This window comes from Pristis pectinata, chromosome 19 (assembly GCF_009764475.1).
Source record: "Pristis pectinata isolate sPriPec2 chromosome 19, sPriPec2.1.pri, whole genome shotgun sequence".
Taxonomy (NCBI): domain Eukaryota; kingdom Metazoa; phylum Chordata; class Chondrichthyes; order Rhinopristiformes; family Pristidae; genus Pristis; species Pristis pectinata.
Window position 1 is genome coordinate 14,011,829 of NC_067423.1, and position 26,373 is coordinate 14,038,201.

The following is a 26,373-nucleotide window of genomic DNA, read 5'->3' on the forward strand; positions in this document are numbered from 1 at the left end:
AATAGCAGTACCGAAAATGGATAACTGGATTTAGTTTACTGTGGTACAGAATAAAAACTGGTCTAATTCCCATTCATGGCATGGGATGGGCTAGACTCTCACTAATGCTGGCAAAATGTAATGAATTCTCATCAATAGCAGTGAGACCAATGAGTGGGTTCTATTCTCATTAAAAAAAAACCTTAAATCAGCAATGAATTATCTTCTAGATAACTGGAGTTGTTAAAGTAGTTAAATCCTGTGGTTAAATTAATATCATTTCACTAACCTATTAATTTTTTCTGCTTTAAGATCAATGCATAATGAATCTTTGCTCAGAAATATACTAGCAAGTTCCAGCACGGCTGGTTCCTGCCCAGCTTTGCACAGTTCCCCCTTAGTAAAATGGTGATACAAGTTGGTGCAATGTCTGAAGTTAAAAGAACAGCCCACAGGATAAAAAAAAAGTGTCTACCATAAAGTTTGGCACATTTGTGAGCTCTTTTCTATTTACCATGATCTATAAAGCTCTTGTTCTGCTAGATCATGCCATGCACAAATTTCCTGTCATTTTCCTACCTGACATTTGTCACTAAGTTGCCAAAATTTGGGCACATCATTGGCGTAAAGTTCTCTGGAAATATCCTACAGTAGTGAAAGTCAAGGCTTTTTTAACCAACTTCTTGAACAGGGTATTAACAGCTGAGCCAATCCAATCTACACATGGAACTGGCGCACAAGGGTTACTGGATGGTGAACAGGGATAGGATTTCAGGCTGAATGTTTACTCTCCTTAAGCCAGGCACCCCAGTACAATTATACCTTCCCTACTGCCACCTCATCTCGGCCAGCAGTCCAATCAAGAAATAAGCACAGACTCTCCTGGTCCCGGGTGGCCTGTTGCTCATAATATAATTAAGTAGTTCCTTTATAGAGTGGATGGGCCAAATGGCCTCCACCTGTACTACACCATTCTATGATTCTATGGAAAACTGCCTGTTTCTTGAGAACTCTTCATATTTTAATCCATTTCTTTGTCTTCCTGTTGTGATAAACTTCCTGATTTTTCCTCCTTGCTGGTGTCTTGCATTCTCAGTCTTCAGTCTTCCACTGGTTTTGTCAAGTGGAAGAAGTAGCACCATGACCAGATATCGCTACAAAGATGGAGCAATGCCCCACACACTCATCTACCAACTACAAATCTACTGTCTTTGAGAAATGCACTTTTTGCTGTTATCCTATCAAATTATCAACCCTACCATCTTTTGTCATAGGCATAAGGTGCAAATGGTGAATTGGCTTAGTGTCTCCACCTAGAGGTCGCAGCAATAATCGCGCATCACTTCTCCAGTACTGCAGTGGGAGATCAGAACATAACTATGGGAGTATCACAGGTCACACTGCCCATTGTTCTGTTGAGATGGAATATTTCTTAAAAGTTTCCAACAATTTCTCCAAAAATTAGGTTCATTTGTGAAATACCCGCGAGGCCTTTTAGACATAAACATTGTTGCCTTTTTTTCAGTCTTTTTTTTCCCTGAATGGAGAGCCAAGGTCATAGTCTCAAAATAAAGAATTGGCCATTTGTTCCTGAATGCAGAGATATTTCTCATGCAGATGGATGGGAAGCTTTGGAATTCCCTCCTGTGGATCAATTTGGAGACAGTAATTTATTTTGCTGGGAAGAAATGTAACATACGAAAATGCCTTCCCTATTTTGTTGGAGAATTACACAAATGAATATACAGGTCCCCCCTGGGTTATGAATGCCTGACTTTTGGACACCCTGTACATACGAACGACTGTTTGGGAGACCAGCGGGATAGATGGGGATGGATTTGCCAGCTCCACTGGGGCTGCAGGCAGTTTCTGCCAGGTGGGAATGGAGTATTTCTGCATGTTTTCTCTCCCCACCCCACCCCTATCCCAAGCCACAACAATCAGGAGCTGGATCAAGCCAAGCAGAGCTGGGAGCGCCAAGCAGGCTCTCTCCTTTACTCACTGAGTCAGAGGGCCTGGCTGGTGGCCAATCTTCCCGCACCTGCTCCACTCCCAAACACTGCCTTTTATTCACTTCCAATTTACGAACAGTTTTGGATACAGAATGTTCCCTTGAACGGAATCATGTCTTGACCTGGGAACTACCTGTTTGGAGAAAAGAAACTTGGTCACTTATTGAAGACTGAGACGGAAAACTTTTTAAACACCAAATTGATGTAAAGAATTAACCATGACCTTGTTAATTGCCAGAACAGGTCATTGGGGTTGCATTCTCTGTCCTTGTGCTCAAATGCAGAATAATGTCACTTGTAGAATCAAAACAGATAAGCAAAATTCTATAATATACCAGAGATATGGCATTTAATAAGATCTTGGTTAATTTTCTGCATCAACTCAGCATCAATTCTTTGTGCACAAATTACTGAAAGCTAACATGTACAAATAACAAGCAACTTGGAAGGCAAACAGTATGTTGGCCTTTCTTCCAAGGGAATTTGATCCTAAAAGCAAAATTGTCTTGTTTCAGTTATATTGGATGCTGGTGAGACCAAATCTGGAATATTGTGCACATGCCTTATCTTCCTACCTGAGGAAGAATATACTCATGGTTTGAGGGAGTGCATCACACATTCGCCAGATTGATTCCAGAGAGGTTAAATAGACCGGCCTATATTGTCTTGAGTTTAAAAGAATGAGTCGTGATCACATTGAAAGTTACATAATTCTCCTGGGGCTTGACAGGGTAAAGTGCAGGGATGATGGTTCACTTGGCTTTGGTGTCAAGAACTAGGAGTCAGAGTCTCAAAATAGGTGAGCAATCATTTAGGATTGAGATGGGAACAAACTTCTTCACCCAGAGAATAATGAATTCCCTGCCTAGAGGACTGTGGAGGCTCGACTGCAAGTGCTCAAGAGGTCAATGGAGTTTTAAATACTGAGGAGTCAATGGATTTGGCCCAGAAGCAAAGTCAAACGCAGACAAATGGGATTGGCTCGGATATACATCTTGGTCGGCATGGAAGAGTTGGGCCGAAGGGCCTGCTTCCGAGCTGTATAACTCCATGGCTCAGCCATGATCTTATTCAATGGTGGAGCAAATACAAGGGGCTGAATGGCCTGTTCCTGCTTCAACGCCTAATGCTCTTACGTTCTTCTGAATGTCTGTGCGCTTTCAGTTATCACCAGGTCAGATTTACGAGGAACTCTGCGCCAACAGCAGTTATCTCCAGCCTTCCCTGCTCCCAGCGCTCTGCTGTGCAGGTTGAAAAGAACGACGCTTACTTCATCGTCCGACTGTCAGCCCATTTTCGAAAGCTCCATAAATCGAATGCCACAGCCTTAAATAAACTTTTCGCGGAATTAACTGCGTCAGGCCGTCGTGATCCATCGCACAGCTCAGTAAAACTGTGTGAGGAAATGTAAACTGCGAGTTTCCCGAACATTGTGATATCCGCTCGCCTCTCGATGTTGGGCAAGACCGCCGCGTAGAGACACAGACGCGACCGCCGCGGTTGCCGCCAGAACCTTCTGCTGACGACGTGAAGTTCTCGCTGGCCCGGTTGTTGGACTTCGTTCAGCTGAGCCTGAAAGCTCCACCTGATTGAGGTGAGCAGAACAAATTCAGGGCTTGAAGGGCTTCTATTTTTTCCCTGGTGGCAGGTGAAGGCGAAGATTTTGGTGGGGGGTGTTGGCTCATCTTTTGTGGCGATGTGGAAGGGTCTGGGGGCCATGGTTACGATATTCATCTGTGGGAGTGGAACTGTCTGTCTATTCACGTTCAACTAATCTCCCGGAGAGAGGCGACTGAGGGGGGAACTAAATAATCAGGAGGGAGAAGGACTTTGGAAATAAATGGAGTTGGATAAAGGTGGAGATGGCATATGTGGAACATAAACACCAAGGTGGACCTTTTAGGCCAAATGACTTGTTCATTGGGGTTCACGTCCATAGATCCCTCAAGGTTGCCACGCAAGTCGATAGGGTTGTTAACAAGGCGTATGGTCCGTTGGCCTTCATTAGTTGGGGTATTGAGTTCAAGAACCGCAAGGTGATGTTGCAGCTCTGTAGAACTCTGGTTAGACCACACTTGGAGTATTGTGTTCAGTTCTGGTCGCCTCATTATAGGAAGGATGTGGAAGCTTTAGAGAGGGTGCAGAGGAGATTTGCCAGGATGCTGCCTGGCTTGGAGACCATGTCTTATGAGGATAGGTCTAGTGAGCTAGGGCTTTTCTATTTGGAGAGAAGGAGGGTAAGAGGTGATTTGATAGAGGTGTACAAGATGATAAGAGGCATAGACTGAGTGGACAGTCAGAGACCTTTTCCCAGGGCGACAGTGGCTAATACAAGGGGACATAATTTTTAAGGTGATTGGAGGAAGGTATGAGAGGGATGTCAGGGGTAGGTTTTTTATGCAGAGAGTGGCAGGTGCGTGGAATGCACTGCCGGCAGAGGTTGTGAGGGCAGATACATTAGGGACATTTCAGCGACTCTTAGACACATGAATGATAAAGAAATTGGGGGCTATGTGGGAGGGAAGGATTAGATAGATCTTAGAGCAGGATAAAATGTCGGCGCAACATTGTGGGCCAAGGGGCCTGTACTGTGGTGTGATGTTCTATGTTCTGTTATTGCCGGTTTTTGTTAATTTGGAATGTGACCATTGCTGGCAAGGCCAGCATTTATTGCCCATTCAGAATTGCCCTCAAGTTGGTAGTGAATTGCAGCAGTCCTGGTGAAGATTGTCTCACAGTTGGAAGGGACTTCCAAGATGTAGATTTAGCATTAATGGAGAACTGTTGATCCTAATCTGTTTCCTAATCTGGTGTGTGACTTGAAGGGGCACCTGCAGGTGTGGCATTCCCATTTGCTTGTTCTTATTCTTCTTGTTGGTAAAGGTCTTGCTTAAGGAGGTGCTGTCAGGGAAGCTTAGGTGAGTGTAGCGCTTATTGAAGATAATACACACTGCAGCCATTATGCACTGTAGCGGAGGGAATGAATGCTTAGGATGGTGGATTGGGTACTGATCAAGCAGGATGTTTTGTCCAGCTGCACTCATCCAGGCAAGTGAAGAGTATTCCTCCACACTCTTAGCATGTCTTGAAGATGGTGGAAAGCCTTGGTGTGTCAGGAAGTGAGTCACTGTTATCAGGATACCCAGCCTCTCATCTGCTCTTGTATCTATAGTATTTTTGTGGCTGGCCTAGTTGAGATTCTGGTCAATGGTAATCCTCAGGATGTTGACAGTGGGGGTCTTGGCATTGGTGATGCCACTGAATATTAAGGGTGGACAGTTAGACTCTCTCTGATTGGAGATGGCCGTTGCCTGGCACTTCTCACTTATCAAACCATGCCCAAATGTTGACTAGGTTTTGCTAAATGAACTCATGGAACTGCTTCATTTGCTGAGGAGTGGAAAATGGAATTGAACATTGCATAATCAACCACAAATGTACAAGACTCTTGAGTATCATTGCATCTATCCAGGCAAACAGATGGTTAAAGTGAAGCACTACGTCACTCCCAGCTGCATTTCAGTTCCAGGCTAAAGAACATCATACTCCCTAGTTCTGCCCTTAAGGAACAGCAGGGGTAGAAATTTTTATGGATCTGTTTTCAGGTCTGGACTTATTGCATGTTCCAGAGGCCTGAAGCCAGGCCAAGAACTTTAAATGATCTGGAGCCAGGGGAAAAATCTTCTTCTACAGCCCAGCCCCACATCTAAATTTAAAGAATGAAGTTTTAGGTCACTTGCCAGGCCAGATCCATGCCAGCAAAATCCCACATGGAACAGCATCAACTTGTGCTCTACTTTGAGCAGCCACTTCTCACAGGGAGCTTCTAAACAAGAACTAGGACTCTTATTAGCATGGGGGTAATTGGCTCTTTTGCACCTATTTAACCACTAAATGCATTTGTATACTTCCTTTAAGATGTATCACAAGAGTGCTGACAAGCAAAATTTAACACCGAGCCAAATAAGAAGAGAGTAAGGCAGGTGACTAAATCAATTCCAGAGCTTGGGTCCAAATTAAAAATGGGGGTTCCCAAGAGTGCAGAATTAGGAGAGGGGTGCAGAGATTTTGCAAGGTTATGGAGACTGAAAGAAAATGAGGCTACGGAGGGATATGAATCAAGGATGAGAAATTTTATATTGATGTAGGATGAAGCTTTTGAAGGTCACCAAGCCTAGGAGTGAGGGGTGAATGGGTTTTGACATGAATTAGGGCATAGACAGCAGAGTTTTAGTTGAGCTGCAGATAGAGAAAGATATGAGATTGATTTGGAGAACATTGGAATAGTAGAGTATGGAGGTGAAAGAGGCATTGATAAATGCTTCAGCAGCAGGTGACAGGTGTAACAGTGTTTGGCAGTGAAATTCAATGATCTGGTGTTGGAGAGGATGTGGGGCCAGAAGCTTAGCTCAGGATGAAACAGGAACTTTGATCTCCAGTTTCTAGGACATGGACTTCAGTGAACATGTTGCTAAATAGTATTAGGAAGAGATGTGTGAGCTCTATGTGTCAATAAGTAAATTGCAGTGCAACTTCATTTTCTGTTGGTGGGCACCATTGAGCAATGGAGAATACTTCTTATTTATATGCACTGACTGCCTCAAATACTGGGTTAGTCCCAGACAAGTGAAGGAGGTGTGCCTCAATGGCAATGATTGGTCTTTCATTTGTCCCTGAGTTTTAATGCTTTTTGTTTTGAAAAAGTGGCAGGATCCAAGGTCATATTGGTCTTGAAATCTCTGTTGAAAAACCAGTGGAGACTCCACTATGATTGAAGAAACCCAGAAAAGGGGAACTATGTTAATGATAATAGTGTCCAAATTACCAAGAACAAATATGTTATGTGGAAAGTTTTAGTAACACTGCTTTCATCTTCTTCATTTCTTCAGACCATGAGGGTGCCCTTGCTTTTCCTCAACATTGTTCTTGTGGCAGCTCGCAGGCAGGTAACTTACATCGGGTGAGTAATTTTCTTTGGTCATTGAGCTATGATTGTTGATGGACAAGTTGTACCCTTTCCTCTTTCCTATAGAGCCTGCTTACAGGTTTTACCTCCCCAGTCCTCCTCCCAGACCTTTTCTCTTGATAATTAAGTTGAGTAATCAGGACTTACTTGTGAAAAATCCATTAAGGACATTTCTCAAGGCATTAAGCATTAATGATATTACAGTTAATAAAACAAGAAGTTAGTACTTTTTGAGAGTCCATATTTTGTAAGACCCTGAGTTACAGCTAGTTTATGATGATTTAGCTGTCATAGCCTTGCTCTGGATTGAAGAAATGAAACTCTTTAGCAAGACTAACAGTGGGAAAAGAGAACAAACTAGAATGTAAGACTCAGTTTAAGGTATTTCAGCTTGATAAGAGATTGGGATGGTGACTCTTAGAGTCTGTCCTTCAAAAATTAGCTGAATTCCTAAGGAAAGGTTAGTGACCTGCTAAGAGACATTATCTTGCTAACTATCCACATGACTAGAAGAGTGAATTGCGGGCTAAATCTAAACCAAGGCCTTCCCTGTCCTTAAAATCCACCATAAAAATAAAATCTGAGCAGAATCTGACCGAGGAGCGCAGAAAGCATTTTGTCAGGTTGGATCCTTGTGAGTCACTGGGCTTAGCACCTTGACCAGCTCAGAAGACATTAAGGGAGAAACAATCCCTGCCAGTCATGACAATCAAACTATTCTGCCTACCAAGCTATATGTCTACACCAAATAGGTAAAACTATTTCATTTTTAATGGGGCACTATTATGTTTTTCAATTTGTATATCAATGTCCCACTCATTAAAATGAACTTTAGTGAAATGGAAACAAATAATTGGTTAAAGGTGAACAATATGACACACAGACACAATATTTGCAAGTTTCAAAAAAGGTTAAGAGATCTGAAATATTTTCTCTATGACAGTGATCAGTGTGGAACAGTCTCCCAGAGAATGATTCATTTAAGGTCAGCCAATCCATTAAAAAGTACTGGATTAATTTAAAGAAAAGGTTTTAAAGTATCCCTACTTTACAGTCAGCATCAAAAACTTGAAAGGCAGCAGACATACCTGGACTTGTTTACCAAATCTCAGCTCACAGTGAAGGCATACAATTGCCCTCTAAATACCCCATCCAACCTTTGGAAAATCTGTGCAAATTACTCTAATCTGTTTTAATCAAAAGTGTTGCATTTTGAAATGGGAGATATGAAGAGAAACATAAATTGGAACCGTGAAGAGAAAATACAGGAAGGTACATCAGTGTTGGTGATGGGATAAATTAATGTGTCATGGTGTAACCTATGTTGGAATTATCTAGTTGTTATGTAAATTGGGCATGTTTTCAATAGGAAAACAAGGGTTAACCATCAGATGATTGCTGTTGTTAGGATTCTGAAGGAACTAACCAATTAAAGTATTCACGGAATTAAAGTCTGTAGTTGAACTTGGTAAATTCAAAACAAACATGAAGAAACAACATTTCAGTGGGCAGATGGTCAGCCTACAGAACAGGCTTTCAAGGGTCACGGTAGAAGCAGGTAGTATTTATCCAAAGCAAACTACAGAAGTATGAGGTGTGATTTGGCTATGGTAAATTGGAAAACTATGTTAGAAGGTACAATAGTAGGCAAGCAATGGTTAACATTTAAAGAATTAATACATACTTTACAGTAAACAGAAATCCCTTTAAGGTGTAAAACTCAACAGGAAATGTGGTCCATTATAGGTAACAAGAGAAGTTAAAGATGTTATTAGATCAAAGAGAAGGGCTTTTAATGTTCCCAAAAGTAGTAGTAAACCTGATTTAAGAATATTTTGAATTTCAGCAAAGGAGGACCAAGATACTAAAAAGTAAAAAGAAAGTAGAATATGATGGTAGAGAGAGTCCTAAAATCAGACTATAAATACTTTTATAGGTATCTAAAAAAAAGAAAAGGTTAATTAACGTTGGTCCCTTTCAGACACATGAACAATTATAATGGAGATTAAGGAAATTACGGAGAAACTAAACACATATTTTGTGTCTGTCTTCATGGCAGAAGAAACAGAAATCCCCAAGAAATGGTAGAAAACATGTCTAGAGTCTACGAAGAGTAGAAAGAAATTAGCATTAAGAAATTAAGAAGTGTTGAAGAAATTAATGGGATTGAAATTCAATAAATTCTCTGGGCCTGTTGATCTGCATCCCAAGATTTTGAAGAAGGAGTTATTAAGATAATGGGTTTCACATTTCAAAATTCTATGAATTCAAGAATGGTTGTCGAAGGTGGGAAATATAACCCTGTTGTTTAAGAAAGAAAGAAGAGAGAACACACAGAAATAAAGATTAATTAGCCTGACATTGTAAGTAGGGAAAATATTAAGGTCTATTAAGAAGGAAGTGGTGGCAAGGCACTTCAAAAATAATAACAGGTTTGAGTAAAGTCAACTTGGATTTATGCAAGGGGAATCATACTTGATAAATATGATAGCATTTTTTAAGTTGTAACTAGCAAAATAGAAATGGGGAAACCAACGAATGTGGTGTTTTTGGACTTTAGAGGGGTTGTTAAACAAAATTAGAGTACATAGATTGGGAGTAATATACTGGCAAGGATTAAAGGTCAGTTAAAGGACAAAAAGAGTGGGAATAAACTGGTCATTTTCAGATTGGGAGGCTGTGGATGCCACAGGGATCAGTGCAGGGGCTCAGATGTTTAGAGTCTATATCAATGATTTGGAAGAGGGGACCAAGTATAATATATCTATGTCTGACAATTGTGTTAAACTGGGTGACATTGTGGATTGTGAGAAGGATGTAGAGAAGCTTTAAGAGAATATAGCTGAATGAGTGGATGAGAAAATGGTAGCTGGAATATAATGTGGACAAATGAGAGGTCAGCCACCTTCATAGAAGTAGAAAGGCAGAGTATTTTTAAATGATGGAAGTTTGAAACTGCTGGTGTTTCAAAGATGAGGGTGTGCTTGTACAAGTTACTTCAAGAGTAAACATGGCCACGGATCTCATTGAAACCTACAAAATCCGTATGAGGATAGATGCAGGAATGATGATTCCGCTGAGTGTCTGGAACCAGGAGTCATTCTCAAAATAAGGGATTGGCCATTCAAAACTGCAGTTAGAAAATTCTTCATTCGAGGGCACTAAATGGTTGGAATTCTCCTACCCTAGAGGGCTGTGGAGCTCAGTCACTAAGAATATTCAAGATCAGGATGAAAACAGGAAATGCTGGAAAAACTCAGCAGGTCAGGCAGCAGATCTTTAGCATCTGCAGTATTTTAATTTTAATTTTCAAGACAGGGATCTCTGGTTGGGCCTCATGTGACTTTCGGCTTCCATCAGCCCTGCCCTCAGTTTACCACCAGTGGGCATCCAATGTGCCCTTTCTCATGGAGCCTGGTTTTCCTATTCTAATCAGATTATTTTTAATGCTGCTCTTTTTTTATCCTGCATTTTTTTTAATAGCAAAACAATCTTTAATACTTGGAATCAATCCAGGCGAATTGGCAATCCAAGTAAAACTGTTTGCTGTTGAAAGCAATGTTCCTGGGTTTGATGAGGACTATGGCCCATGTTAGATGGCTCAGTGTTTTCTCCAAGAAAGACAATAACTGTCACCTTGAGCCCAATTATATCATTTGTTCTCAAGACCTGACCTTTTTTGGCAATTCTTTCTCTCCCGGGGACTGATGGAGTATTTGGTTAAATGCCAACTCTCTTTGTTGCTAAGAGACACTTTTAGTTACAGAGGATAAGGTGCTAATTAGGAATGATTACAAGTCGTGAACTGCAGTTCCTTCTGACTGGCTTCAGGAGTCAGAAAAGGCCAACAAATTGGCATTGATTTCTGATTTTTAGTTGCCCTGAGAGGGTAATGGTGGCCAATCTTGAACCACTGTTGTATTCACTCTAAGGAATCCATCTATATTACAGAATAAATACAAATTGCTTCCATGATCGTTGCCTATTCTGCTTTGTGGAGACTGTTCCAATCACTAGCCACACATTCACTGAAATGTTGTTTCCATGGATTAGTTTTGAATTTGCCTTCTGTGAGCACAGATTGCATCTCTGGTGATCCACTTATCCATGGAAATTGTGAAGTTAAGGGCTGAAACCTCCATTTTACAAATTGAGCTGGTTTGATGGGCTTGTAGCTCTTTCTCACTCCTTTCTTAACCAAAACCCTGCCTCTCAGTGACCAGGTTCTCCGGATCAGCGCCAGCAGTCAGAAACAGCTAAATCTGGTGAAGTCCCTAGAACAGTTGGAGCATCTAAAGGTAATTGACCCTGTTTACATGTGGATTTTGTGTCAATGATTGTGACTTTTGTAGAATCTGTAGCCTCAATGCAGAAATGAATATTTACCGACACCTGTTATCCCCACATCTTTAGTTTTCCATCTTGCCCAGTCCCAACTCCAAGCACTGGAGTGGTACCTAAATCTAAAACATTTTGACTCGGAGGCAAGTCATCTGAGGGGAGAGTTGATGGGAATTTGGAGAGAATAGTGTAAATAGCTGCTTGATGGTTGGCACAGACACTGTGCTCGGGCTTTGTGCTGTAGGACTCTGTGACTGTGACAAATGCTCTGTCAGGCACCTTTATGCTGAATTTTATGACCTCCCTTTCTTATTAAACCTCCCTTTTTACTTTCTTTGCAGCTCGATTTCTGGAAAGAACCCGTCAGGAGCTCCCTCCCTATCGACCTACGGGTTCCTGCGAAGCACGTTAGCACAATCAAAAAATTTCTGAGGTCTAATGACATTGTGTATTCTGTCATGATCAAAAACCTACAGGTAATCTGGAAATGCATCAGAGGCCTAGTCCATGCTGTGCCAGTTGTCAAGGACTGAGTGCAGGAAGTGAATTGATGATGTAGAGTTGTTTAATGTGTCCCAATCTAATGACAATAACTAAATCCTGACTTAATGGGCCAGTAACGTTCAGCACAACATGCCTAGGCTACTTGGTTAACAAACAGAACAATATGACGCGTAACACCAGGTATAACAAGTATATTCATGAGGCCAATTTATAACTATATTTGTCTATGGTTACACCTAATCCAGAGTCCTGCAAGCAAGTTTGGTGTGGCAACTTTAGGATCAATTTCTTTAGAGTACAGAAGGTTAAGAGATATTTAATAATGGCACTCAAAATTAAATAGGATTTTTATGGAGTACACACAAGAACACAAAACAATAGGAGCTGGAGTTGGCCTTCAAGCCTGCCCCGCCATTTTAATATGATCATGGCTGATCTATTCTGGCCTTAACTCCTCTTCTGTGCCATTTCTCTGTACCCCTCTATTCCTCGATCTATCAAGTACTCATCCATCCCCACATTAAGTACTTCTAATGATCCAGTTTCCACCACCCATCGGGGCAGAGAATTCCAGAGATTCACTGCCCTCTACGAGAAGAAACTTCTACTTGCATCAGTTTTAAATGAACAGCCCCTTATCTTGTAGTTATGTTCCCTTGTTCAAGACTCTCCCACTAGTGAAAACAGGAAGAAACCGTTTCCACTGGCAGGAGGATCATTAACCTTCTCGTCCTCAGTGGTCTGGCCAACGTTCTACCCTCAATGAATACAATCCTATCCAAAGATCTCACTGCTGATTACCAGAATGGTGATTTAGTACATCAGCAACTGGATTTCAGCAAGCAATTTGTCAAGTAATGGGAACTTCACCAATGTAGTATTCATATTAAATTGATCTTTCTCCAGCTTGATGTTTTTTTGAAATGAATTCCTGTCCATCTTTATTTTTCAGTCATTGGTGGATGAAGAGCGCACAAGCTCTTTGATTTCTGAGCTGAGACAGAATGGCACCTACAGCTTTAACTATCGGTCCTTTCACCCACTGAAGGAGGTGAGATATGAGCTGCTTTTCAGTGTTGGCAGGCCTGCTGTCAGTGAGGCATGTGTTATCCTCCAGGGTTATGTCATATGCTGCTTGACCTGTTCTGATAGCTGTACAATAACACAGTTCACAGGTTCAATGCCAGTCTGGTTTTACATAGTAAAATGTCCCACATGTTCATTGTAGCATTATAATACAATATTTGGGTGCTGAACCATGAAGGAAGTAATTTTAAGAAGAGTTTTTGAGGAGGAGAAAGAGAATGGTGGAGAAGTTTAATATGGGGATTTCAGGGAAATTACGGATGATCAAGAGGAGAAGAGCAGAATATCTTGGGGAGTTGTTAGACAGAACAGGAAGAGGAGAGGCCGGAGAGGGATTTGAACATAAGGCTATGAGACAATATATATCACCAGACACAGGAAGATGGGTGAAAAGGACTTGGTATGAGCTAGGATGTGTTCAGCATAGCTTGTACGGCATGGTAGTTGGCAGTCTGTTCAGGAAAAAAATTGGATCATTTTGTCTGGAGGTAACAAAGATGGATGAGCTGACATGGGGACAGACATGGAGGATGTCTCAAGGACTGAAAAGCCTTGGTAATGTGAAGAATATGGGGTCAGAAGCTCTGCTTGGGATTAAATTGGATATCAAGATTGCTCTTGGGGAATAGTTAAGGAGGTGGAACTGTTGATCAGTTGGGGGGAATAGGGTCTATGCTATTATCATGGACACTGATGCATTCAATAAGCGTTTATTCCTTTTGATGTCTCACTTGAAGGTATTAGTGTTGGGGTGATGATATCTTTTTCTCTGACTCCTGCCCTCTGCAGCCTTGTCTCTCCTGCAGAAGGTACCAGATAATTAAATTTAACCTTTATGGATGCTTTTAGTTTAGAAGAGTACAGCTGGCCTCAGGTCCTCATTTCCCCACCAGTTGTTATACCTGCTTGCAAACTGTGTGACCAGCAGGGCACACCATAGCAGCTGAGATACAAAATTGCGCGAGTCAATCCATCTTCAAGTTAAGGCCACATGACAGTGAATGCAGGTAGTTGCCATTCAAAGTCTCCATTTACTACAATGGAGCACAGCACCCTGTGAAGCGTTGGGAAATGCCTCATCCGGAGGATTCACATCTCACTCCGGCAACCCTTTTTTTACACATGGTGCTGCATTACCATTTTATAAGGGAATATATTGGTGTGATTTACACATTCCCTCTTGCTTCTTTCACAGATTTACAGGTGGATAAAGGATCTGGCTGCTGAAAACCCACAGTTGGTCAGAAGAATGAGAATCGGTAAAAGTTCCCAAGGTCGGGCAATTCATGTCCTGAAGGTTGGTCAAGAAATGGAGACATTTAATGTACACTGCTGGGAGTATTTCCCCAATTATTCATCAAAGGATGCCCAATCAATTGAAATGGTCATTTGGACTCAAGATACCTAATACATGCATTGTCAATCACACCTCAACACAAATCACTTGTGCCTGATGTGGAACTGGAAAATCACATCCTGCTGATGTATTGGGAGTTCACCTCCTGAGCCTGGGGTGAGGTTGGAGGTACATTGGTAGCACAGAGGAAGTTTTACTTGTTTTTTTCCTGTGTGACAATTGCCTCGGTTCACCCAAATGTGACGGGGAAGTGTCACAAACCAGCAACAAAAGAAATACACTGAGCATGATTCAGTGTTAAAAACTATTTTATTAATCACTACTTATGATAATACGTAAAATAAAAGTTAAAAAAAAATGTTAGTATGTTAGAATTCAAGAATGTTAAACCTCGAACGTTAACCCCAAAACTAAACTCTTCGTGTGTGTGTGTGACAAAGTCCAAAACTCCCAGTTCCGGAATGGTTCTTAAAGTTCAGTTCCGCAAGCCATAAGGTGAAACATGAGCAAGGGCTTCTTCAACAACCACCGTTGTCTGAAGATAAGATGTAGATGTAGAAAAACATAGAGAGAGTACATACGAAATCCAAATGTTCCACGATGGAACCCAAACGACACTTCAGTGTTTACTCGGTAGTGACTTCCTCACCCCGAAAAGCATCCGAACCGTGGTCGTCCACACACAAATACCTGTTTCCTTCTACAGGTCAGCAACAAAGTGAACTCCACCGGATTACTTCCAACTTCCATACATGGATTTCAGTGGCAAACACAGTTATTGTTTCTCATCCCTCTTTAGAGAAAACAAGCAGGCTGGTGTCTCTCTCCCTTCTCTCTCTCTCTCCTTCTTCTTCTTCTGACTTCTTCAACAACGTCATTACATCCTTTATCTTCTATTGACGTAAGCACGCCCCACACACACATACACACACACTCTCTATCTTAAAGGGACTTTCACTGAGTCCGTAACAGAAGTATGATCGAATTGGGGATGGGAATCACAGCAGTGGGTTCCTGCCTGCTGTTTTACCCCTATTCTCTATTGTTGCCAATTTATGGGCTGGAGAAAGCAAAAGAAAATCCTGCCCTCTAACTCAGCAAAGGCTGCAGGCACGTTCTCACTCACTCCATGGCTACTGGTAATCTATGGTGCAGTACAGGTTGTACCAGAGGTCTAATTAGCAAACATCTCATCTCCAGCACCTGTTTAATTTCTCCTTACTGTAGCCAATCTTGTCTTTCTACATTCATCAGAATTGTTGCTCCTCCTAACTTCTCAGAAAGCCACTGTCCAGGTCCATTCTCTTCTCTGCATCCTCAGTGTTGAAACTGAAAGATCGGTCTCATGCTCCAGTGTTGCACAGCATGGTTCTCTCCAGCAAATGATGGCCATTCTTACCGAGAAATAGGATCAGTTTGCACATTTTTGAGCACTGTGTGATTCAATTTCAATGAAAGATTATTCAGCAACGGACACTGTGAGTTCTACAAACACTGCAATTTTCTTTTTGACCTCTTTGCATCTGTCACAGAAGAACTAGTGGCACCAGACAGCTTGCAACATATACCTAGCTGTTACTTCCAGGATTTTCACCAACACATGTTTGGTCCATGGAGGATGTGGGCCACTAATGGATCTGACTGAAACCCAGCTAGAAACCCACCTCACATAGGTTTATTCTAAGTAATATATTGACCCAGCTCTTCCTCAGGCGCTCTCCCCTGCCCACCTCAAATTGCAAACCCAGCTCCGAAGAGCTTGTGACATTCACTCAATCACCTGACATCTCTCCCTGGCCAACCCCCTTCAAGCTCCTGACTGACAGCTCATCATTGCCCCCTTCCCCTCACTAAAACCAAGCCACTTTCCAACCCTGGTCCCTACAAACCCCTAATGATCCTTGGCAGCCAGGCCACTTTCCTCAGTGATTTGACCCTGGCCTGTACCTGGACCAACATGCAAACTCTTCAATGCACTCCACACTAGTGAAGGAAAGACCTTTGGTAAAGGAATTCAACAACACACTGTAGCTGGGTTTTTGTGTCTGGCCCTTGAACAAATTGCTTGTTCCCCCCCCCCACCTCTTTCCCCTTACCCTTCATGGTGATCCTATATAATGCCCAACTGTCACCATTCAATTTTTAGGCAAGAGCCCCTGTTTTTCAACCCTTGGGTGTGCATGGATGCATGTACTACCTGTTGACCATATGGGTGCAGGGCAATTGTCATTAAACCATTTCCCTCATTCATTTCCAGAGCTGAGAGTCTGTGAAGCTTCTCAATTTCTTCAACTTTCCCTTCCTCCTAGAGCTTAAAACACAGTTGCCATTGTGTAAACATTAATTTTTGATTTGACTTGTTCCTTCTGCTGGTCTACCTAACGTTCGTGTTATCTTGGACTTTGAAAAATGTATAGATAAGCATAGATGCAGCCCTCTAAGGTCTGCTCTGATTGATTTATGTGGCATATTTTATATCCCTCATATGATGGCATTATTATTCATAACCCAATACAGGATTGAAGATTTTGAAACATTGAAATATCTGTATAATAGTATTAATTAATTCAAGTCAATATGTTAGTAAAACAGAAACCAATCCATGCAACATATGTATCTATCCATCTATCCACCCGCCCACCTACTGTATCTATAAGATATAGGTACCAAAACTCACATAGAAGTTAAAGACTCATTTAGGAGGTTACAAAATTCACCCAGACTACTTGCATAAGCCTCTGGAAGACTAGATTGGAGGTTTCTGGTGCTTCTGGTTTGCTGCAGTTTTCATGAATTGTTTATTTCAGACAAATGAGGATAACTTAGTCGCCAGTATTTGTTGTGCATGACTTTGGTGTCTAATGCTTAATATATTTCATACATTTACCATAAGTGCTCCATAGCTCTTAAAGCCTGATGGAACCATTGCAGAATGAATACTAATGTGTGGATGGCTTTTTGTTGCTATTCTAACTGATTTTCCTGTACTTAACCATTGCCCCTTTTTTCTAAAAGCACTTACACACTATTAAGTATGCATTGGAGTACATTAAGTCTGTGTTGTTCTGTTTTTCTTATGGGACAGTTTAGCACAGGACATGGGCGTCCTGCCATATGGATCGATGGTGGTATTCATGGCCGTGAGTGGATAGCACCTGCTGTTGCAATATGGATGGCAAAGAAGGTAAGCAGCATTTTACTCACCAGTTCGTTTTGTCATATGCCTTAAGGTTTAGCTTGCTCCTGTTCCCACTGGTAAATATGAGTAGATCCCTACAACTTAAGTGCCATTCTTTTAATTCTGCTTGTGTTGGCCCTTTGGCAGAGTTATCCAAGTTAGTCCCACACCCAAGCTTTTTATCATAACCTTGTAAATCAGTTCCTCTTAGAGTACAATTCCCTTGTAACCCACAAAGAAATGTGATCCATAGGAGCAGCAGAAGCAGTGAATGAACCTAAACCTGTAAGTGAACGAAACTCAAATATGTGAGAACCATTAAGCATCTGAATATCTAATTCCTGCTTTTACATCACTAGATTACCACTGACTATGGCAATGACCCCTCCATAACATCACTGCTGAATAAAGCAGATATCTTCATGGTGATCATGGCAAACCCTGATGGTTATGTTTACAGTCAAACTAAGGTATGTATACAAAGGTTTAAGGCCTTGCTATTTCATTGAATCATAGAACTGTACAGCACAGAAATGGGCCCTTCTGGCCCATCTCATCCATACTGGCCATGATGCCTATCTATGCTAATCCCATTTACCCATATTAAGCTCATATCCCTCTATGCTTTTGCTATCCAAGTACCTGTCCAGATACCTTTTAAATGCTGTAATTGTACCTGCCTTTACCACCTCCTTGGTAGTTTGTTCCATATAACCACCACCACCCTCTGTGGAAAACCTGTCCCTCAGGTCTCCTTTAAATTTCTTGCCTCTCACCCTAGACCCATGCCCTCTAGATCTAGGCTGCCCTGCCCCAGGAGAAAGATTCTGACCATCTCTCCTATCTATGCCCTCATAATTTAGTAAACCTCTACAAGGTCACCCCTTAGCCTCCTGAGAATAAACCCAGCCTATCCAATTTCTCCTTATAAATACAGCCCCCCATTCCAAGCAACATCCTGGTGAATCTCTTCTGCATTCTTCCTATTACTGCCACATCCTTCCTGTAGTGTGGCAGTCACAACAGTACACAATACTCTTAAATGTGATCTCACCAGTGCTACAATATGACGTCCCAATTCTTATACTCAGTGCCTCGGCCTATGAAGGCAAACATACCAAATGCCTTTTTCACTACCCAGTCCACGTGTGTTGCCATTTTCAGGGAACTATGGACTTGCACCCCTGAGGTCTCTCTGCACATCAACACACCTAAAGTCACTACCATTTAGTCTATGTATCCTATCAGAATTTGACTGAATTTGAATTCAGTTTCATGCTGTTTCAACACTGATCTTTGTTCTTTGCTTCTTCTCCCCCTCCCAAAAAAAACAACAAAGGCAACTTGCCATTATGTAGCACCCTACCTGTATGAGATGGGGAATATGCTCTGTTTCTGTGCTGTAGTGTCTCAGTAAAATAATTGTTTAATAGTATGAATGGAGATGTATAATCAGAAAAGAACTACGTTGACATTTCCTCAGAAAGTTTGTTGACCTTTCACCGGAACTAGAAGCTGTAGATTAATCATTTATCTTTCTGAATGCTGACGAAATGTACTGTGCCTTTCCTGTAATATTTAGCTTCAGATACTAAATGAGCTTATCCCAACATCTTGTAATCCCAGGACCGTATGTGGCGGAAAACTATGTCAAAGAGGCCTGGAACTCATTGTTTTGGAGTTGATCCAAACAGGAATTTCGATGCAAACTTTGGAGGTGGGAAATTGCTTCTGATATTCTGATTTTGGAATATTATCTGCATAATGTTCCGTGACTGCTGTATTTAAAGAGTTAATCAAATTAACCCCCTTTCAGTTCACTGTACGATAAACAGGCTGATCATTGAATGTTAGAACAGCTCAGGGGACTAAATAGCGTCCCCAGCTAATGCATGAGTTAAAGTGTGCTTCTCACACACAAAATGATACACAGCCTGGAGAATGAATTACACAAAGGGTAACCTTTTCTGAATTGTGGAACACATGCAGAGTAATGTATAGCTGTTTGACAAGGTTACTCAGATTACAGTTTGTGTTTGGTTCAAAATTCAGACCATGACTTAAATAGGGCTTGGGCTTGGATTTGTTTTTGGGTTTACGTTAAGATTTGCCATGAGGACATGCCACATAACATCAGAAATGTTATAATTGTGATCATCTTCAAGAAAGGAGCCAAATCTGATTGTGATAACTGCAGATGGGTCTTTCTGCTGTCTGTCACAGGGAAGGACGTCGACAGGTTACTTCTCAACTGCACTCTGCCAGTAGCCCAGGAACTGCTGCCCATATTGCATTGTGGAGTCTCTCCATCCAGAGGCACAATGGACATAATTGGCACTGTGCAATAACTCCAAGACAACCATTGGCTATCCCCGTATTTGACTTCATAATGGTCCTCATAAATTTACCTGCAACTTATTTCTGCTCTGTAATGGCACACAAGTTGTGACTATAGCTAATGAGTCTATAGTAGTCCTAATTTCAGTGCAGACCCATGTCAAGCATGGCTGTGCCTTAACACTCTTCTCAATCTTTCACACTGCAATGCTACACCTTGCCTCCCAACAAGGTCCCTAATGGAATGGAACTAATCTACACTATGCATGTGAAACTATCCTACAACATCATTTCCACTCTATAATCAAGGTCGCCCATCAAACTGCAATACACAGGTGATGCTTCCTTGTGTGCATGTTTGCCAGCTGAGTTCCAAGTCGTCATTGATTTATCCACTGAGGCATACAAGAGAATGGGTCCTACACTAAACAACCATGAAAGGTCCTCTGCAAACCTACCTTCACGGTACAACACGGTCCACCAACAATAAAGTCCATGATGAGACCCTGGAAATTGTAAGCTACTTTCCTTACGTTGGGAGCCACCTCTCAGTAAAGGCAAATATTGATGATGAAATTCACCATTGTGTTCAGTGTGCAGAGCCTTTGGCTATCTGAGGAAACAATCAAGACCACAAATTCAGCACAAAGCTCATTGTCTACCAAGCAGTAATCCTTGCCATCCTGAAAGCTTCTGAGACATTGACCACCTAAAGCAGGCACCTCAAAATACCAATGCTGTCTCCGCAAAGTCCTCCAAGTCGATTGGAAAGATATGCAAACTAATATCAGCATCTTTTCCTCGGCAACATCAACACTCTAGTTACACTCAGTTGGCTTTGATTGGACAAGCCCTACACCAAAATTGACATGTTATTTTGAGCTCCATCACAGGAAAATGTTACCAGAAAACAAAGGAAACAATTCAAGGATGTTCTCAAAGACTCCTTGGGAAAAAGTAACATCTCCACCAACCCCTGAGAATCCCTGGTCCATGACCATTCAAAATGAAGGAAGAGTGTTTGGGGATGGCACTGAGAACCTTGAATTCTTTGTCAGGAGTGCACAGAGGGCTAGCAGAGATGGTGGAAGGAGTGCACCTCCTCCTATTCTACCCATTCACTGACCCATCAAGTACGTCCTGCTCCACCTGGGCATTGGCCTCACTTTGCCTCAGAACCCACAGAACTGGAGCAGAAACAAGTCATCCTTGACTCCAAGTGAAAGGGTAAGAAGGAAGATGATGGTTTGGGATTTGGGATTGGGAGGTATTGGGCTGTGTGCAGAATGTCCTGTCTTCTGTTCACATTCTTATTTCCTGAGTTTCTTTTTTTCACTGGTACCCAACTTGTTTGCTTGTCTCACTACACCCTTACCTTCTATCCCATCTTACGTGTCATCATCCTTTCCTTGGAAGTTTATTTATTCCTGGCTGGAAGTTCAAGTTGAGTTCAGGTTCAAGTTTATTACATCCTTTATAACTGGGAAACAGTGTGAATAGAACATTAAATATTAATCCAGTCTTTGGAACCCTTGGACTCTACTCCACCTTAACAGTCTGCATGGGTGTATCTGTAACCCAGGTGGAGGTTGCATGGAGGCAGGTAACTATTCTAGTCTTGGATGTGAAAGGATCAGATTGGTTCAATAAACCTGGTGCAGAACAAATAAAGGCTGTTTTTAAATTGACAGGGAATGGCAGCAGCAGAGTTCCATGCTCAGAAACTTACCGTGGGCCACACGTGCATTCTGAGCCCGAGGTCAAAGCTATTGTCAATTTCATCAAAAAGCACAGCAATTTCATAGCTTTCATCACACTCCACAGCTACTCTCAGCGCTTGATGTATCCATATGGATATACCCAGGATACTCCAGAAAACCTCGAAGAACTGGTATGATTCTCTTTTTCACAGTAGTTAAAGGGAGTTGTGTTACTTTAAAACCCACTCTTGTTTTCTCAAAGCATTGAGAGTTTTGTATGTATTCCAGTGCATAATGGTTGCTTCATGAAGCACGGCTTCATATGGATTAGTGCCCATGATTCACCATAATCAGTGGGAGTTTCCATGTGTGTCCCAGACAGTTAGAACATAGAACAGTACAGCACAGGAACAGGCCCTTTGGCACACATGTTGTGCTGAACCAATTACATTAGTAATAAAATGCCCAACTAAACTAATCCCTTCTGCCTAGACAATGTCCATATCCTATCATTTCCCTCACATTCATGTGCCCATCTAAGAGTTTCTTGAACGCCCCTATCATATTTGCCTCCACCACCACCCCAAGCAGCCACCACTCTGTGTGGGAAAAAAAAATTGCCCCACACATCTCCTTTGAACTTACCCCCTTTCACCTTAAATGCTTGCCCTCTGGTATTAGGCATTTCAACCCTGGGGAAAAGATTCTGGCTGTCTACTCTGTCTATGCCTCTCATAATCTTATAAACCTCTGTCAGATCCCCCCTCAGCCTCTGCTGCTCCAGAGAGTATAACCCAAGTTTGTCCAACCTATCGTATGTTAGGCTGGGACGTTATGTTGCAGTTATACAAGACGTTGGTAAGGCCGCACGGAGTATTGTGTACAGTTTTGGTCGTCCTGTTATAGGAAAGGTGTTATTAAACTAGAAAGAGTGTAGAAAAGATTTACCAGGATGTTGCCTGGACTTGGGGGCCTGAATTACAAGGAGAGGTTGCGTTGATGAGGACTTTATTCCCTGGAATGTAGGAGATTGAGGGCTGACCTGATAGAGGTGTATAAGATCATGAGGAGTACAGACAGGGTGAAAGCACATAGTCTTTTTCCCAGGGAGTGGTGCTAAAAACAAGAGGGTGTAGGTTTAAGATCAGAGACGAGAGATTTAAAAGGGGCATCAGGGCAGCTTCTTCATGCAAAGGGCGGTGCGTATTTGGAATGAGCTGCCAGAAATAGTGGTTGAGGCGGGCACATAAGCAACATTTAAAAGCCATCTAAATAAGTACATGGATAGGAGAGGTTTAGAGGTCTGTGGGCCAAAGGCAGGCAGATGGAATTAGCTTGTTGGACAACACAGTCTGCATGGACGAATTGGGCTGGGGGGCCTGTTTCCATGCTGTATGACTCTATAGCACATGCCCTCAAACCCAGGCAGCATCTTGGAAAAAGCTCTTCTGCACCTTCTCCAAAGTCTCAACATCCTTCCTATAATGGGGCGACCAGAACTGAATGCAATACTCCAGATGCAGCCTAACTAAAGTTTTATAAAGCTGTAGCATAACTTCCTGACTCTTGAACTCAATGCCTCATCTAATGAAGGAAAGCATGCCATATGCCTTCTTTACCACCACTTTCAGAGAGCTATGAACTTGGACCCCAAGATCCCTCTGCTCATCAACACTGTTAAGGGTCTTGCCATACTGGATCTGGTACTAGGCAATGAGCCTGATCAGGTTTCAGATCTCTCAGTGGGAGAGTATTTTGGAGACAAGTGACCATAACTCCTTGACCTTTACCATAGCCTTGGAGAGGGATAGGAGCAGACAATATGGGAAAGTATTTAATTGGGGAAGGGGGAATTATGATGCTATTAGACGGGAACTTGGGAGTGTAAATTGGGAACAGATGTTCTTGGGGAAGTGCACAACGGAAATGTGGAGATTTTTTTAGGGAGTACTTGCATGGGGTTCTGGATAGGTTTGTCCCATTGAGACAGGGTAAGGATGGTAGAGTGAAGGAACCATGGTTGACAAGAGTCATGGAGTATCTTGTCAAGAGGAAGAAAGAAGCTTATCTCAAGTTTAGAAAGCATGGATTAGACAGGGCTCTGGAGAGTTACAAGGTAGCCAGGAGGGAGCTTAAGAATGGATGTAGGAGAGCTAGAAGGGGGCATGAGAAGGCCTTGGCGAGTAGGATTAAGGAAAACCCCAAGGCGTTCTACACGTATGTGAAGAATTGGAGGATGACTAGAGTGAGGGTAGGACTGATCAGGGATAAAAGAGGAAACATGTGCCTGGAGTTGGAAGAGGTAGGGGAGGTCCTTAATGAATACTTTGCTTCAGTATTCACCAGTGAGAGAGACCTTGACATTTGTGAGGATGGTGTACGACAGGCTGATACGCTAGAGGATGTTGATGTGAAGAAAGAGGATGTGCTGGAACTTTTGAAAAACATTAGGATAGATAAGTCACCTGGTCCGGACGGGATATATCCAAGGTTATTATGGGAAACAAAGGAAGAGATTGCTGTGCCTTTGGCAATGATCTTTGCATCCTCACTGGCCACAGGAGTAGTGCCAGATGATTGGAGGGTGGCAAATGTTGTTCCTTTGTTCAAAAAAGGGAGTAGGGATAACCCTGGGAATTACAGACCAGTGAGTCTTACTTCAGTGGGCAAATTACTGGAGAAGATTCTTAGAGACAGGATTTATGAGCATTTGGAGAAGCATAGGCTGATTAGAGACAGTCAGCATGGCTTTGTGAGGGGCAGGTCATGCCTCACGAGCCTGATTGAATTCTTTGAGAATGTGACAAAGCACATTGATGAAGGTAGAACAATGGATATGGTGTACATGGATTTTAGTAAGGCATTTGATGAGGTTTCTCATGGAAGGCTCATTCAGAAAGTCAGGATCCAGGGAAACTTGGCTGTGTGGATTCAGAATTGGCTCACCCACAGAAGATAGAGGGTGGTGATAAATGGAGCGTATTCTGCCTGGAGGTCGGTGACCAGTGGTGTTCGGCAGGGATCTGTTCTTTGTGATTTTTGTAAATGACTTGGATGAGGATGTGGAAGGGTGGGTTAGTAAGTTTGCTGATGACACAAAGGTTGGTGGTGTTGTGGATAGTGTAGAAGTTTGCTATAGGTTACAACAGGACATTTATAGGATGCGGAGCTGGGCTGAGAAGTGGCAGATGGAGTTCAACCCAGAAAAGTGTGAAGTGACACACTTTGAAAGATCAAATTTGAAGGCAGAACACAAGGTTAAAGGCAGGACTCTTAACAGTGTGGAGGAACAGAGGGATTTTGGGGTCCAGGTCCATAGATCCTTCAAGGTTGCTGCGCAGGTTGATAGGGTTTTTAAGAAGGCTTATGGCGTGTTGGCCTTCATTAGTCGGGGTACTGAGTTCAAGAGCTGCGAGGTAATATTGCAGCTCTATAAAATTCTGGTTTGACCACACGGAGTATTGTGTTCAGTTCTGGTTGCCTCATTATAGGGAGGATGTGGAAGCTTTAGAGGGGCTGCAGAGGAGATTTACCAGGATGCTGCCTGGATTGGAGAGCATGTCTCATAAGGATAGGCTGAGTGAGTTAGGGCTTTTCTCTTTGGAGCGAAGGAAGATGAGAGGTGACTTGATAGAGGCATACAAGATGATAAGAGGCATAGATCGAGTGGGCAGTCAGAGACTTTTTCCCAGGGTGGAAATGGTTAACATGAGGGGCATAATTTTAAGGTGATTGGAAGAAAGTATAAGGGGGATGTCAGAGGTAAATTTCTTTACACAGAGTGGTGGGTGTATGGAACGCACTGCTGGCAGAGGTGGTGGAGGCAGATACATTAGGGACATTTAAGAAACTCTTAGATAGGCACATGAATGATAGAGAAATAGGGAGCTGTGTGGGAGGGAAGGGTTAGATAGATCTTTAGATCTGGATAAAATGTTGACACAACATCGTGGGCCAAAGGGCCTGTACTGTGCTGTAATGTTCTATGTTCTAAGTTAAACCTGAACAGAATCTGCAAGTCTCTTCATTTTGAATGGAAAGGAATAGCTGTGAGGAAGAAAGGTAAGAAGGAAAGGGTAAAACAATGCAGATGCTGGACATATGATATAAAAACAGAAAATGCTAGAAATGCTCAGTAGATCGGGCAGTATCTGTGAAGAGAGAAGTAGAGTTAACATTTCAGGTCAATGGCCTTTCATCATAACTGCTGGCAAAAGTAAGGTGCGTTATTTTCCTTCAGTTTTGTTTGCTTTAATGTTTTTAACTATTTCAAAGGATTTATAAGTGACTTAATTATTTTAAGTAAAGATTACAATTTTGAATTGTTTAATTAAATTTTAATGTTTGGAATGACATTCAAAAGCACAATAAAACATGAGGGATATGTGTAAAGCTAAGTGTGTGGCTTTGCTGTCTGTCAAATATTTTCCACCTGTTTTGTGAGAAGGGCTTGTTTTGACCCACCAATATGATCACATTACATCATACAAGACATAGTCACCACAGCAAGGCTCACTATTTAGGATCCAGACTTGCCTCTCAGCAAGTTCAGCCTTGCAAATACAAATCAAGTGGGTGCACAACTAATGCACACTTCAGTGGTAAGTGCACACAGAGTTCTGAGTCATTGTTTCCTGATGAGAGAGAGAGACTTTTGTCTTTTGCACTGAGGACTTAAACATTTCTTGCCACAGAATTCAGGAATGAAGGGCGGCCCGGTAGCGTAGCAGTTAGCGCAACGCTATTACAGACCCAGCGATCGGGGTTCGATTCCCATCGCTGTCTGTAAGGAGTTTGTGCGTTCTCCCGTGTCTGCGTGGGTTTCCTCCGGGTGCTTCGGTTTCCTCCCACATTCTAAAAAAAGACGTATGGGTATGTTAATTTGGGGGTTTAAAAAATGGGCGGCGCAGACT

General features: G+C 42.2%; 2 protein-coding genes across 3 annotated transcripts in view; one reads left to right on the forward strand and one right to left on the reverse strand.

Moving 5' to 3' along the window:
• Positions 1 to 3,252, reverse strand: part of LOC127580370 (carboxypeptidase A1-like) — a 35,226-nt gene extending 31,974 nt beyond the window's left edge. Inside the window, exons 1-2 of the mRNA XM_052033736.1 lie at positions 3,128 to 3,252; positions 1,982 to 2,124 (exon numbers count right to left, since the gene is read on the reverse strand). The gene's annotated coding sequence lies outside the window, so the exon portion shown is untranslated. The remainder of the gene's footprint in view (positions 1 to 1,981; positions 2,125 to 3,127) is intronic.
• Positions 3,253 to 3,377: 125 nt separating this feature from the next.
• The window catches only part of LOC127580369 (carboxypeptidase A1-like), a 31,983-nt gene continuing 8,987 nt past the window's right edge, over positions 3,378 to 26,373 (forward strand). The window contains exons 1-10 of one of the 2 annotated variants that reach the window (XR_007957814.1): positions 3,378 to 3,585; positions 6,881 to 6,951; positions 11,174 to 11,255; positions 11,640 to 11,774; positions 12,755 to 12,853; positions 14,084 to 14,185; positions 17,331 to 17,429; positions 17,783 to 17,893; positions 19,050 to 19,140; positions 21,452 to 21,651. Coding sequence is in view for 1 of the 2 variants with exons in the window: in XM_052033735.1 (XP_051889695.1) it covers positions 6,884 to 6,951; positions 11,174 to 11,255; positions 11,640 to 11,774; positions 12,755 to 12,853; positions 14,084 to 14,185; positions 17,331 to 17,429; positions 17,783 to 17,893; positions 19,050 to 19,140; positions 21,452 to 21,651 (987 nt within the window). In the remaining variant the exon portion in view is untranslated. The remainder of the gene's footprint in view (positions 3,586 to 6,880; positions 6,952 to 11,173; positions 11,256 to 11,639; positions 11,775 to 12,754; positions 12,854 to 14,083; positions 14,186 to 17,330; positions 17,430 to 17,782; positions 17,894 to 19,049; positions 19,141 to 21,451; positions 21,652 to 26,373) is intronic. The other variant, XM_052033735.1, reaches the window with a different exon arrangement.